Source organism: Sardina pilchardus, chromosome 2 (assembly GCF_963854185.1).
Source record: "Sardina pilchardus chromosome 2, fSarPil1.1, whole genome shotgun sequence".
Taxonomy (NCBI): Eukaryota; Metazoa; Chordata; class Actinopteri; order Clupeiformes; family Clupeidae; genus Sardina; species Sardina pilchardus.
This window is the reverse complement of record NC_084995.1, coordinates 22,510,828-22,525,747: the sequence shown is the minus strand read 5'-3', so window position 1 is coordinate 22,525,747 and position 14,920 is coordinate 22,510,828. Positions and strand designations below refer to the sequence as shown.

At 43.6% G+C, this 14,920-nt stretch overlaps 1 protein-coding gene across 1 annotated transcript; it reads left to right on the top strand.

The window, feature by feature from the left end:
- The first annotated feature begins 12,203 nt into the window (after window positions 1–12,203).
- On the top strand, window positions 12,204–14,665 carry klf2b (Kruppel like factor 2b). The gene is made up of 3 exons (XM_062522079.1): window positions 12,204–12,542; window positions 12,721–13,645; window positions 13,829–14,665. The coding sequence occupies exons 1-3, from the start codon at window positions 12,465–12,467 to the stop codon at window positions 14,002–14,004; spliced, it is 1,179 nt and encodes a 392-aa protein (XP_062378063.1). The 5' UTR covers window positions 12,204–12,464; the 3' UTR covers window positions 14,005–14,665.
- Window positions 14,666–14,920: the final 255 nt, after the last annotated feature.

Below are 14,920 nucleotides of genomic sequence, written 5' to 3'. Positions count from 1 at the left end.
AAGTCCTGTGCTCTATAAGTGGACAGTGCGATGCCCATCTATGACGCAGTGTGCTAGCCTGTCGTGATGTCTCCCACAGAAATCAGTGAAACTGGCTGAAAGTGGAACGACACACACACATACCCACACACCCACATACAAACACACACACACACACACACACACACACACACACACACATACACAGGCATGCACACACACACACACACACACACACACACACACACACACACACACACACACACACACAGGCATACACAGGCATGCACACACACACACACACACACACACACACACACACACACACACACACACACACACACACACACACACACACACAGACACACACACACACACACACACACACACACACACATACACACACACACACACACACACACACACACACACACACAATCGTGTGGGCAAGAGAAAGCAGGGCAGAGGGAGGATTCAGGAGATTTCTCCTACAGCAAAAGGTGTAGCGGCGTGTCCACACCCAGAGTCTGGTGATATTCAAAGCATCAGGCAATTACACACACACACACACACACACACACACACACACACACACACTCATACTTATGTAGGCAAAGTATCTCTGTCATTACAACAGAGGTTTCAAAGAAATTCAGAGACATTGAACCTGTGTTCACAACACCTCTCAAGTAAGGGTGAATTCCATTTTTTGTTGCCAACAGATGAAAATAAAATGTATTTAAAGATGTGTCAGTTAGTATGAAAAATGACATTGAAAATAGACACACAGACTATTTGCAGCATCCTCTCTTTTCCATCCTCTGATCTTAAAAAAGAGTGCAGCCTGAATAAGGAGACCTACTCCTAAAACTAGAGCTCTAGGGTAAATATATTTTTCTAAAGCCTCCTACAAAGAGTAGACTTTGTGATCTCTTGTACATATCTTTCCCACAGTGTAGACACCAGCAGTTTTTTTTACATAAGAACTGTAGTTCAAATGCCTAACCTAGAAAATAAGTTATTCCAACCAGAGCCCAGGCTGGCTATATACTGTATATATTGATTATTGATAAACAATTCTTAAATAAAACATCTACCTGCAGTGTAATCTAAACAATGTGATACGAGTGGGGTTGGTAAAGCATTTTGTGATGGCTGTAATTCGGCTGTAGGTACGCGGCCGAGGGTCAACGACAATTAAGTAACAGTCTACTTATTTGTCTATACGACAATTAAATGGAACATTCACCTGTAGACTCCCTTTTTACTCCATCCTCTTGCTCAAATGTGACACCATGAAATCGCGGCTCTCTCACTTTGAATGAGTCTAGATGTCTAGAATGCCTCTTGTCCAATCAGAGATGAATAAATAGTTTGACCATAGTTAACTTGTATAAAAGCATCTAGCTACCATTTTGACCTGTACGGGTATACAATATAGCTATCAGCGTTGTGCAAATTCAAATAGCAATTCTGGTTCCTGTTTGCAACCTTAAAGGTAGGGTAAGGAATGAGCTTTTTTGGTCATTTTTGCAAAATCACTTGAAATCCTATTCCTAACCTACTTACAGCCACTGAGTTGGAAGCACTGAAATGGAAATTAAACATGTCAATCATCTGCGGAACGGGCAGGGCTCGAAAAACTCCAGCCAATAGAATTCCAAACCCCATACCATCATTTCACAGCTCATTTGTCAATCTAACGGTCTTCCTCTTCCTCCTCCCCATCCCCTCCGCACGCGCGACCCGTTCGTGCACATAGCACGAAAGCTGTTGACCGCGAGTCAGTGCTGAAACGAAACTATCTAGGCCTGCTACACGTCCCATAATGTTCCCCTCAAGTTGTATGTGTCACTTCATTTCTATACATACTAAGGCAGCGGATACCTACGGAAACTCAATCACCCACGCAATAAATAAGCTGTAGCAAAAATTACATTTTACCGTGACTCGAAGAGTGTTGTAAACATGAAATCGAAACTTAACCGCTTGGAGCTACAGTGGAATAGGCGAACCAGTGGGCCAGCACTAAACTCGGATATTTCAGAAGATAAACGCGCTGGTAAGAACCAAACCAGATTCTGTTCAAATATACACACCTATGGCTGCTGAAAGATGTAAGGTATATCAAATGTTATTTTGGTGTATTAAAATGCATCGTTGTTTTAGAATTTCCGAACGAAAGGGCTGGTAGACTAAGGTGCTTTTACCATAATGTAGGCTATAAAATCATCTACCTTGTCTGATTTGTGGAACTATTACCTACAACCCTTTGGAGGTGAATAAAGAATGTAGCCTAATTGGGGAAGTTGATGTGGGCGATTGTATTGAGACTAGAGCTCATAGTGCTGTAGACGCCAGGCTGGCATTTCATTTAGCCTGGCTCGCTCTCGCGCATAATTTTCGTTGGTGCATGGAGGGCGGGACTTGAGGTTGTATGTATTCAAAATCTGCCGGCCGTTTTGCGAATTCCGTACCCAACCTTTAATTGAAAATGCAAGTGAAATTCGAAAATTTTATTGGAATTTAAAAGCGAGTCTCATTTAAATTCTGGAATTGTGCACAACCCTGATAGATATTGATAGTTATATCAAGCAATATATAGCCATCTGAATTGCATGGATTGCCGGTCTGAAATTAATTTGAACAGAGTGCTATTATTGCTTAGTCTTGTTCTCATTTTGGTGCCTTTCTACACCAACCCATCGTGCAAATGTGCAGATGTTCAAATGTCATAAAATCACTATAGCGTAGAAAATTGTTTCCAGTCTGTTCCTTTCACTGATGACTAATTCATTGAAAGGAGAGGAAAGAGTTGCCGACTCAGGTACAAACGATACATGAGCAAGCATTTTAACAGTGAAAGAGTTTGCTTAAAAACCCACATCAACGGATTCACACTCTGACTTCCACCTAGTTGAGCGCAATATTTACCGCTCCTCCAACACTCAACATATTCATTTTTGTAGAAAAAAAAAAACACAACGGTCATTCAAATGACAACATAAACCAACTGAAGTCTTCAACCGGTGCAGATCATTTGTATAGATGAAAGAGGCTTTTTGGGGGGTTTTGAGTCAACGTATATGGCAGTGTCACCGTGTGTGTCTGTGGTAGCAGAAAGTGACACAGTTCATGAGTTGGGATCGTCTGGTTGAGCAAGCGGTGCAGGGGTGCGTCGTCCCCGAGAGGAAGCCGGCTCACCACAGGCCCCACAGCTTCCTGCCACGCGCCGTGCGCCCACAGCAACATGGCTCGCGTTCGTTACCTTTGCCACTAATTCCGAAAGTCGGTGCAAAAAAGAGATCACTTTGTTTGATTTCGTTCGAGGTCGAAACAAACTCACGCCCTCTGGGCTGACGGTTTGTTTGGTGAGGACCGAGAGGCACGGGCTTGTGGAAGACGAACGCCATTGGGGCTGGCACGTGCCGTGGTCACGTCTCGCGTGCGTCCACCCTCTGCCTCACCGCATTCTATCAGATTTGAGAATGAGATCTCGACCAAGGATGTAACAGACCAGCCAAGCCCAACCTTCACAATTAGTCAGTAGGGGGGTAACACCCCAAGGCTCTCCCTGATCAGCCTAACTGCTTTTAACTGTTTTCATCCTTTCAACACAGACTCTCACAAAACTGTCACTTCCTATGTAACAGGATCTCCCATTGAACTGAACCCCAATAAACTACATAACTATATATATTTGTATCTAGTTTTGTATTTGTATATCTCAGATCCAGAAAGTAAAAGTCCTGCCATATATTCTTTCTATCTGTGCACTTAACACAGGTGATATCACTAATTATCTGATCTACCTGGTTGCTAATTAAGATGCGCTGGTTTACTAAATGGTTTGATCAAATACTTAGCGGGACTTTTACTTTCTGAACCCGGGATGTCCGCCTCAGGTGGGGATACAGGCCAATACATAAGGTTTAGTCATGACATGTGGAACAGCCTGAAGGTTATGCCCCTATTAGGTTTTGCTCTGACCATTTTTGGGATGAGTTCCAATATTATGATGTGATTTGACGCGTAGGCGTCAGTTATGACAGCAACAGTTTCAAATTCTCTGAGATCAAATTCTCTGAGAAACTGTACAATGACTTGATAGGGAAGTGCACAACCCGACCGTGCGGTTTGGTAGGTTTGTGGCTCTTTTTGAGTAAAGGCTTTAGCGATCAGACATGGACCAGAGCCGACAACACGATACACCTATGCCAGCATGCCAATGATTGGTTTTGAGAGCAGCGCACGTGTCCTGACTGCCCAGCTGGAGGGAGGGAGACACCGTTTGCGCAGATGATGAGTCAGCAGATTCAGCAGGTTGGCACGGTGACACATTCAGCCAGGGCTTCCTCCTCTGAGCAAAGGGGACTAGAGCACTCAGTGACCTGTCTGGCTAAGGTTGTTCAAGGCTACAAGATCTGGGAGCTCAAGGTTAATATCTCACACCTGAATACAACAGTCCTAAATGGTGGACTCTGAACCTTTTTCTTATTTCATTAACACTATATGTACAGTATACTGTATTCTATATTGGAGGAAATTGAAGGAAATTGAAATTGAGTACCACTAATACAAAAAACTGGTATTACTGAACTATCCACATGTACACATAGTTCATTACATAAAACCATCTATATACAGTACTTGTCCTCACAAGAGCTGAAATCTGATCAAGAACGTGTGCGCGGTCTGTACAATGAGTCACAAGATTCACCGTGATTATTTGAATTGGGCGTGGGTGAAGCAGGAGTGTTGCTCAAAGCTCCACACTGAACTTCAGGGTCATCACGTATACTGGCCAGCTTAAGCAGAAGCAGATGGAAAGAGTGAGAGCTGAGGTCATCGAGAGACTCACAGATTACTAAGGTCAGCCACACATACACATACACATAAACACATACACATACACACATATACATACACACAAACACACAAACATATATTAACATAACAAACACACACACACACACTCACACACACACACACACACACACACACACACACACACACACACACACACACACACACACACACATACACATACAGTACACATACAGTACACATACACACACACACACACACACACACACACACACACACACACACACACACAAACACATACATTTACACATACAAAAAACTACACACAAACACAAATACACAAACCAACGCATTAACATATTTAACCCAAATGTATCTAGAGTGAGATGTATTATCTTTTATTTGATGGAGATATTGAAAGTCTGTTTTCTAACAACATTCATATTGGAAGGTAAACAGGAAACTCCACCCATGTCTTTGAAAGTTTGAAAAGATCAAGAAGAAGTTTGACGGAGTCCCTGTCTTCAGACAAGAGGAAATTAACGTTAGATTCCTAGCCATTCACTATGACTAAAACAGTTGATCAAGCGCGGCAGGATCCTCTAACATTTTGGATTTTGCTCTACCAAAGTACACATCTGGCAACACAGGGCCAACTGAAGAAAATATAATAATCTACTCATCCATTTTCTGTGGGCACAAGACAGTCCAAAAACATCATAAAAGATTAAAACAAAGCAGTGACAGCACAAAGAAACTATTAAGTAGACTGAAAAATTGCCTTGTTTATACTTCATTACACTCCTGATTATGAAACTGAATGTTGCCTCTGTTTCAAACAACACCATAACCCTAACCCTAACCCCAATCCTAACCCTAACCCTAACCCTAACCAATACTACATGAAAAGCCATGAGAATGAAAATACAACTCTCTAGTCTCGTGTACCCTACACCTTAAATGCCGTATGAGATTATACCGTAAGAATCATTTTGACTAGACTTTCTTAAGAGTACTTGCTTCCTCCGCCATTATTTTTGTGTAAATTGGCCAGGTGTATGTGCACATAATCAGAGAAGAGGACCAGAGTGTGGAGAGTGTCGGGCCTGCATGCATATCTAGAGCCGGGGCTGTGCTTGTTTGTGCAGCTGGTACATGTTAGGCCGGCATCGGAGGTATGTTCATCATCAATAGTGGCCAGGTCTGCAGCTGCAAATCCACGCAGGAGACGTGAAACAGAGATCCGCTGTCGCTCGTGCGCACTGCTAACGCTACTCATTAACAGCGAAAAGAAAAATGTTTCACATCTCATGGGGGGAGAAAAATGAAAGTTTTACAAAAAAAACATGCAAATTGTAGGCCTATTTAAAAAAGAAAAAAAGGCTCACACTGTCTGAGCCAAATGAGTTTGTGATGTATGAAAGACTACAGTACTCTTTGAATTGCTGTCATCAATCAGGTTTTCTGGCATCTTTATACCTGGCTTTCATTACTCTATTTCAACACTCTATCCCAACATAAAATGCTGCAGCCGACGCAAGTGGTTCTATGCCCCGCTATGAACGTCCTCATAGCCTTGTGCATTGTTATGCCAGATGGGATTTGATCCCACGTCACTGACTCCACTCAGCTGTGCTCTTTGCAGTGGCCACGTTGTGATTTACAGTGACCTGGAGATGAATGAAACACATTAATTTTACGAACGCAAAGATCATCGTCAGTCTCGTCTGTCAAAAATCCATGCAATTCGTGATTCACCCAATGATTCAAAGAAATTGAAGAGCTAACTTCCTGTCATTTGCGGCAACATGGTCTGCATCTGCTGGCTGTGGTACGTGTAGAGGAGTTTACTCAGTGCCAGCGGTTCCTGTCTGGCGGTTGGGGTCCTCCTCCCCTTAATGAGTCCCAGTGCAGAAGGTCTTAAGTCTATTGCAAAACTAAAGGCCTTGGCCTTGAAAGATCCATTTGAATCACTGTACTTTGGGGAAGAACTGTGGACAACACAACAGTCCACAAACGCCTCCTAAACTACAGGCCTAACCGTAGTCTGAAACCAGGACTTTGCCACTGTTCTGACTGTGGTAACAGCTAATAAGGACACAGCACCTCAGTTTATCACTGCTAAAATGCTGCTTGCATGGCTGCATAGCTACAAGAGGAGGGTGTGTGTGTGTGTGGGGGGGGGGGGGGCAGGTGCATACTGGTTGGACACTGAACACACAACAAGTACCTCTGAGGCCTTTTTTTTTTTTTTTTGAAGGGGAGGGGAGCACCAGCCAAGAAATGGAAAGGTGTTAATAGAACACAACATGCCCGGAATGCCAACCACTCAACACAAACACAATTTTTAAAACCTGTGTTTTACAAAAGCATAAGCAAGGCTTATTCTACAGGCCTGAGATCAGATGCAGCTGGAAGTGTACAAGCACAACTGCCCCTAGAGTAGCCATGTTGTGTATATCTTTATCATTACATTATATCATAGTTCTTTGTTCTCGAATGTAATCAACTGCCAATGCTACTGTGATGTGGGTGCTATTGCGCAACTCTATCAGCACACGGAACAATGGCAGGATGCGACAGTGCTCTGTCTGTTGAACATACGTCAAAGTTGCCTTGGTGAAAAAGTGCGGTAATTTGTTCATGTGACAATGTGTTGCTATTTATCCATAAATATTACACAGCTCTTTGGCCAAGACTCTATCCTCAAACTGCAATTAGTATAATATTTTACACACACACACACACACACACACACACACACACACACACACACACACACACACACACACAATACCTGCGATATACTGAGAAGTTTATATCCATAAATGAGTGAACTATGTAGTTCTGAATTAAATCAAGAAGGTCAAGAATTTCATTCTAAATGCATGACATAACACATCTGACATATCTGATGTCAAATAACCACCAATTTTAAATCGGCCTACAAAAATGACCAATTGGTTGTGGGCTAGTTGTTTAGTTTCTTTTTTTGTTATTTTTTTTTTTTGCTATTGTGATTTTTGGAGTTGTTTGTTATCTTTTTGTTCTAAAAGTGGGCTTCTATTTGGCGGTGACGTTTTACTCGACAAACAGAGCGGGAACACAGAGCGCCACTCAGGTGCAGGTCATGGAAAAACAGAGCTAACAGAGGGGCTGGCGAGCTATTCCAGAGAACTTTTCCACAAATATTTGAGGTGCCCTGAAATTAGAGCTGGAGGGGGGCCAGCTCTTTGAGCGGAGAGGGTCGCGAGCACACGTGCCAGCCTCCGCTGACTCCCATTCCTCCGCTGTGTGCTGTTTTCCCTCGCGGAGACGGCCAGTCTCTCAATGCTATCGTTCTTTTGATTCTTTTCGAATCTGGCCGCGTGTGGACAGGAAATGGAGCCGCGGGCTTCCTGAGTGTTCCGGGGGAGGAAACTCAGTAATGAGCGAGGGGTGTGCGGATAAAAATAACTGGGCTATATAAGCAGTCCCTCTCCCTCTCACAGCTCAGTCGCTCTCTCACACACACACGCACACACTCACAGGCGCTTGTTGCTCCGACAGGATGCCTCGCTGTGTGGCTGCGAGGCTTCCCGTCTCTCTCACTCTCACCCCGGCTGGGAAAGCCTCGGGAAATCTTTCCATGAGCGCGCGGCCGCGGCTGCTCCTGAGCTCAGCAAAGACAAGCGGGTGAGCTCAGCCCGCGCGTCCCATTCAAACGACACAGAAGACGCGGGACAATAGCTGGGAATCTTAAGTGCCCAAACAAACACTATAAATTGAAGCCACATATGAGTAAAGGTCTGCGAATCCAACTGAAACATCACACTCCCACGTACCACCAGCTAAAAGCTGAATTGTAATGTGCGGATGGGCTGGAGCATGTCTGAGCTCAGTGAGCAAATGGCTCAGACGATCCAGCCAGGGTGCCATGGTGTTTTGTGTGGGAGGTATCATAACTTTAAGATCCAGAAAAGAAAATACGCCAGTGTCTGTCTTCACAATAAGTCATGCCAGTGGTTTTACACCTCACATGACATCAGAAAAGAAGGGGGGGAAAGAATACTGGTGGAGGTTTGTTTGATGCTGTTCCTTGGTTTAGTTGGGGTTTTCTTTGTGTGTTCTGTTCTCTGACAGCACTCATAAAATCAATTTTCATCTGCTCTCTGGTTCAAACTCAAGGAAGTTCAAGCTGCTTTCAAGAATGTCGGTATACAATGTTTAGGACGCAGCATAAAAACACTTCCCAAATCTAAAATAGATGTCCATTGGTACACCATTTTGCAACGAGGGAGTATTGATAAATCACTAAGATATAGCGCAAATCGTTTCGTAATGTCTAATCTCACTGTCAAGTGAGACAGCGCTCTGGCAGTGAAGTGAAATTATTTGGGTAAGATTGAATAACCGATGGCATCTCACATGTATTAGAGTGAAAGGGTGGCAGTGTGACATCCATCGCATAGAGACTGCGTGAGTCAGTGAATAATCTCTGTCCATTTGTTGTTCAGTGGGGTGTTGGAGGTAATCCTGTTGCCCAACAGGTACAAAAACAGGTGCTTACAAAGCCAAGGGCATGGCTTATGTTTCTCATTTAGCACATAAACACACAGACACACGCACACACACACACGATAAAACATCCGAAAAAAGTAAAAGCTAAAAAAAAAGTAAAAGCTAAAAAAAAAGTCAGTCGCATGCGTGTGTTACAACCTGACATATAGGAGTGAGAAGAACATCAGCCCGAGACCACTTTTCCCAAACGTGGGACCGTAGGGCTGGATGTGAGGCACACTGGGCCAGGATTGTTAGGAAGAGCTTAACGGATGCATGGCCATGGATGCTGTGCCATGGGGGAGATCAAGACGAGAGATATGATTCAGGGAAGATAAGAATGATCACCACTATGTGTCTGTACATATGCAGGGGGCGGGGGACGGGGGTGACCGTAACTGACTGTAAAAGAAACAATGATTCCTAGCTTTTCTAGGAAACATCCACAAAAGCAAGTTCAAACAAAACACTACATTAAGCAATATACTGTATGTGTACAGTAGGGTAAAGGTTGAGCAAGATTGAACCATTTGTCAACGTCAATTGTCCATCCATAATTTGAGGATCTGTGTAAAGGCTAAAAAAAGTAGGGATTTATTTCTCAAACAAGTTTCCCCAAACAATGTTTTTAATATCAAACATTATCCACCAAAGTTCAGAATGCTCCAGTAATACTACCTCAGAGTGTGACAATCTCTGAGGGAAAGCTCCATATAAGAGAAAATGACAGGAACATTTTGGAAGAACAGGGATGTGTAGAGGGCAGAAAGGAGGGTGAGGTGTCACCCAGGTGACTGTGTGACAGGGTGAAACCGGGGTAAGAGAGAGAGAGAGAGAGAGAGAGAGAGAGAGAGAGAGAGAGAGAGAGAGAGAGAGAGAGAGAGAGAGCACACCGGGGGCACTGTGAGGAGGCTCCGTGTGGTCAGAGAGCCAGGTTGTGCTGGACAGCAACTCTGTGTCAGACACACTTCCCTTCCCTCACAGGCTGCCTGGAACTCGGCGGTGACGTAGCCGGCTTTGTACATTCAAGCAAGCATGTGAATCAACACACACACACACACACACACACATATGCACACTCACACACACACACACACACACACACACACACACACACACACACACACACACACACACACACACACACACACACACACACACACATACTCACACACAGACACACACACACACATACACACTACTCTACTGCCACTCTCCACTTCTCTGCCCTTCTAATATCAATTATAAAGAATTGGTGAAAACACACACTCATAAAAACACATTCTGCTGTCTCTCTCTCTCTCTCACACACACACACACACACACAAACACACAAATACACTCACACAAGGCACAGTTACAGAAAGAGATAGATAGATAGATAGATAGATAGAGGGAGAGAGAGTGAGTGGGAGAGTCTTTAAAAGCCCTAGAAAATCTTGATTATTCCAAGAATGAAAGTTAATGAAAAGCCATCAGTCTTTTGTACGGCCGTATTTACATATCTTCCAGTTTTCTCTAATCTTATTGAGGCTCTCCTGCCCTGACAGGTAGAGCTGGTATGACCAGAAGCATCTCCATGTCCACCACTTTGTAATCGCCACAGAAACAAGTTTCAATGTCCCTTCAATGACACCGTCTGTAAAGTTTTTTCTCTACAATTGAGGTCAAAAGAAGTTGGAAGGTTTACGTATTAAAATACGATTGTGTGATGATAATGATTGGATTACATAACCCACTTAAGACGCTACAGCGTAGCCAATCTTACATTGCTTTAACGTACATCATGGCGCGTTATAGACCTTGTCAATGCAAGAACGTAAATGACTTCTTGGTAAGATAGCGTCATCGTGTCGCACCTCTGGGGACAATCATCAGCGAAACTAATGAGCCTCCAAAACAAAGCCACAATTGCCCCAAATCGGCGTGCGAAAAGCTTAAGCCCCCGTCACCTGATTACCACCTGAATGCACTCCAAAATAAAGGTTAACATGGGCCGCCCCTGGGAACGAGAGGGGCCATCAAAGGCACTGATGATCACGCTGGCGCCTGGTGCCCGCGTTTAGACAAACCTGCTGCGAACACATAAAGGTGCGCTCGTACCGATGATAATGACCACGACTCCTCGGCTCTTCCAGCAGGTGTAAATGGGGAAAATGGCATGTCTTTGCTCTTCTGTGGCAAAGGCTCAGAATGAATAACAATTACGTATTATGTGTATTGAAAGCTCAACCGACTGCGTTCCCTGCAGATAGATACTCTCTCTCTTTCATAGATACTTGGGAGGAAAAAATGCTGCTTTAAGGTATTTTCAAGGCTCCATAGACCTCTGCCCTTAACAACGGCAAAAACAAACGTCACCGACAACAAAGGTTACCTCTCCAACATCACCTTATTTTAAAATGAGCCTATATTTTATGGAGACAAAACTGTTCGCCTACTATCCTTAAGATGGCAACCTGTTTGTTAAGAAAGAATGCATTCTGTCATTGTTTATTTTTTTTTACATATGCTGACTAATTTCGGAAAATGTCTCAGAATATGCCATAACATACAAATTTAACAAATCCTTGCCAGTTTCAAGAAGGCAGACTGAAGAATGTGGAACATAACTTATTTCTGTCACAGCTGTCTTTTTCAAAAAGGTTAATTCTGGCACTTTGTTTCTAGTATAGGCGATTTACAGTAGGCTTGTACATGGTGGCATAGCCTGTTGCCTTTCACTCGTAACATTTTTCTTTTTTTTTTCTACAACCTCTTAACTCCCGCCCCCGTCAACCCAGCCCATAAAGGGGGCAGGCCACTGTGCGTCATCTAGCGGCTCCACAGAGCTTTATAGGTTTGCATGAGCGCAAGGACACAGACTGAACTGCGAGAGTCGAGAGAGAGACTTTATATATACTGGGGCTAAATTTAGGGCTAACTCCATCCTGAACGTGTTTCCTCCACTCGCTCAATTGGTCCAGCTACTCAGCTGCAATATTTATAAGGTAGGAGGATCTCCTGCTGAACAAACTTGAACACTTAAGTAGACCGTTTTTAGTCAGTTCTAAAGACTTGTGAAAAGCAAAGTATAGGCAAGGCACACATTTTAACCTCAAGAGCAGAACTTTGGACGTATGGAGATGGCCTTATCTGGGACCATTTTACCATCAATAGCAACATTCTCAAACCAAAAGGACAAACTTTGGGAACATGTAAGTATGCGTTTCCACCTTTCTGCCGGTGTGATGAAATTGTTAATTTTTTGTTTGTTTGTTTAAACGAAGCTTGAAATGTAAAAAACAAACAAAAATGTCATATTTTCTGTCTTTGTTTACTGTCTTGGTTTGAAAGACAATTCCACTAAAGAACGCATATTGTATTTTTTTGCAGAGGTGGAAAAACGAAGCGGACAAACCCGTATCTTCCAACTGCACTGAACTTAATATGGGCAGTTACCGTGGAAGAAAGGACGACGAGGATCTGAGTAATTTCTTAGATCTGGAGTTTATTCTTGCCAACACGACCGGCGCCGATTGCATCGGGGCGCTCACCACAGGTGCGGAGTATTCCACGGCCGGCACGGAACCGTGCAACCTTTACCAAACCGTAAACAGCATGGGCACTTTCCAGTCAAACGATGCCAGCCCGCCTCCACCACCCTACAACAACAGCCTCATGGCCGAACTTTTAAGAGTCGATGTTGACAGTTACGGCATGCCGAGCAATGGCACAATTCAAGGAAGATTTCTCATCAACTCAGCGCCGTTTCCCAGACAGGACTTTGTTGACATCAAAGTCGAGCCGTCCATGGACAGTTACGGACCTGTTATGGGCATGGTCCCTCAGACATGTCAGAAAATTAAGCAAGAGGGCAACGTCTCATGCATGATGTCTTTTGAGCAGCCCCGTATTGCCATATCGCCACGGGCAGCTGCCAACATGACTCCGCCACTTAGTCCGGATGATCAAGGGAATTCTGAGTGCCAGCCACAGGTCTGCCACAACATCTTCCCGCAGACCTACTCCCCTTACGCTCATCACCCAGCTCCTCCGCCATCTCAGCAGATGCCACATCCCTACCGGGGACCGCACCAGTTCGGTATGTTCGAAGAGGGTCTCGGGATGCAGCCGAACTCGCAGAGAGCTCTGCTCACACCTCCGTCGTCGCCACTCGAGCTTCTGGACGCCAAACCCAAGAGAGGACGTCGCTCCTGGCCGAGGAAGCGCACTGCCACGCACACCTGTACCTTCGCTGGCTGTGGCAAAACTTACACAAAGAGCTCACACCTCAAGGCTCATCACCGTACACACACAGGTAAGAAATGTTTCTATTTTCGTTCAATATTTGTTGTTCCTTCACTTAAGTGCTTAAAGTGGCAACAGAACAGTTTTGCCAAGTAGTGTTTTTACGCGCAACCAATCACTGAGTTTAAAAAAAAGTATCGTATGTGAAGTCAACAAACTGTTACTAACTTTCCCTCCCCTCCTTCTCTAACAGGTGAAAAGCCATATCACTGCAACTGGGAGGGCTGCGGATGGAAATTCGCTCGCTCCGATGAGCTGACGCGCCACTTTCGCAAGCACACTGGTCACCGTCCCTTTCAGTGCCACCTCTGCGAACGTGCCTTTTCCAGGTCGGACCACCTGGCACTGCACATGAAGCGTCACATGTGAACGGACGCAGGACTGAGACAACAGTGTTGAAGAACATGACTTTTGTTATGTCAACTGCCTTATAATATTGTGTTTTTTATTTAATTTTCAAAGGCCTTTTCAGTCGTTTATAAAGATTTATAATGTTATAATTTTTTTAAACAAATGTAGCTGGTACTACGATTGCAAGAGCAAGAAAATTCATTTTTTTGTGTGTGTGCATTGGGGTCAAACCACCAACTTGAAAAGTTGGCTCTTGACATATTTGTATTCAACTGGAACAGTGTATAACAGTGCCTTTTTTATTTACGAGTACAAACTACTGTATGAGGGCAAGCCTGTTGACTAGCAATGTTTAAAAAAAGAAACAGTAATATCTGGATTGACGATATGAGCTCAGTGATATGACAATGTTTTGGTTTAGAAACTGCCTTAAAGTTTCAGTGACTCTAGCTCTTTGTGCATTCTTTGCAAGACAGTTCTTAAGTCATGATGGATTTGGTGTATGTATTTCTATTGAAGCCATTGTATCATATAGGTACAATAACTGTACTCTCAAGCCCCAGTGTACAATACCAAATCAGGGCTTGATGTCCTGTTTTTTTTTTCTATCAAATGTGTATATAAATTTTATATTGTAAGTAGGGTATTTATTGTAAATATTAAACTAAATTTGAATATATTGCACTGTCTTTGCGCTGTTTATCACTTCAATGTGTTTGAAATCAGTCAAGTGGTAGGTAGAGAAAGTTAGGCAAAGAAAGCAAGAAAGGGGGGGGAAAAAACCTGCTTGAATATTAAAGCTCACCCTAAACTAGAGTCTCTTATTATGGTCTGCTTAAAACCAAACTGGAAAATGATGCCCTAGACATTTGAGCTGTACCAGGCCACAGCTTATGGGGACTAGGGACCATAACAAGGCATTCAGAGAAATCAA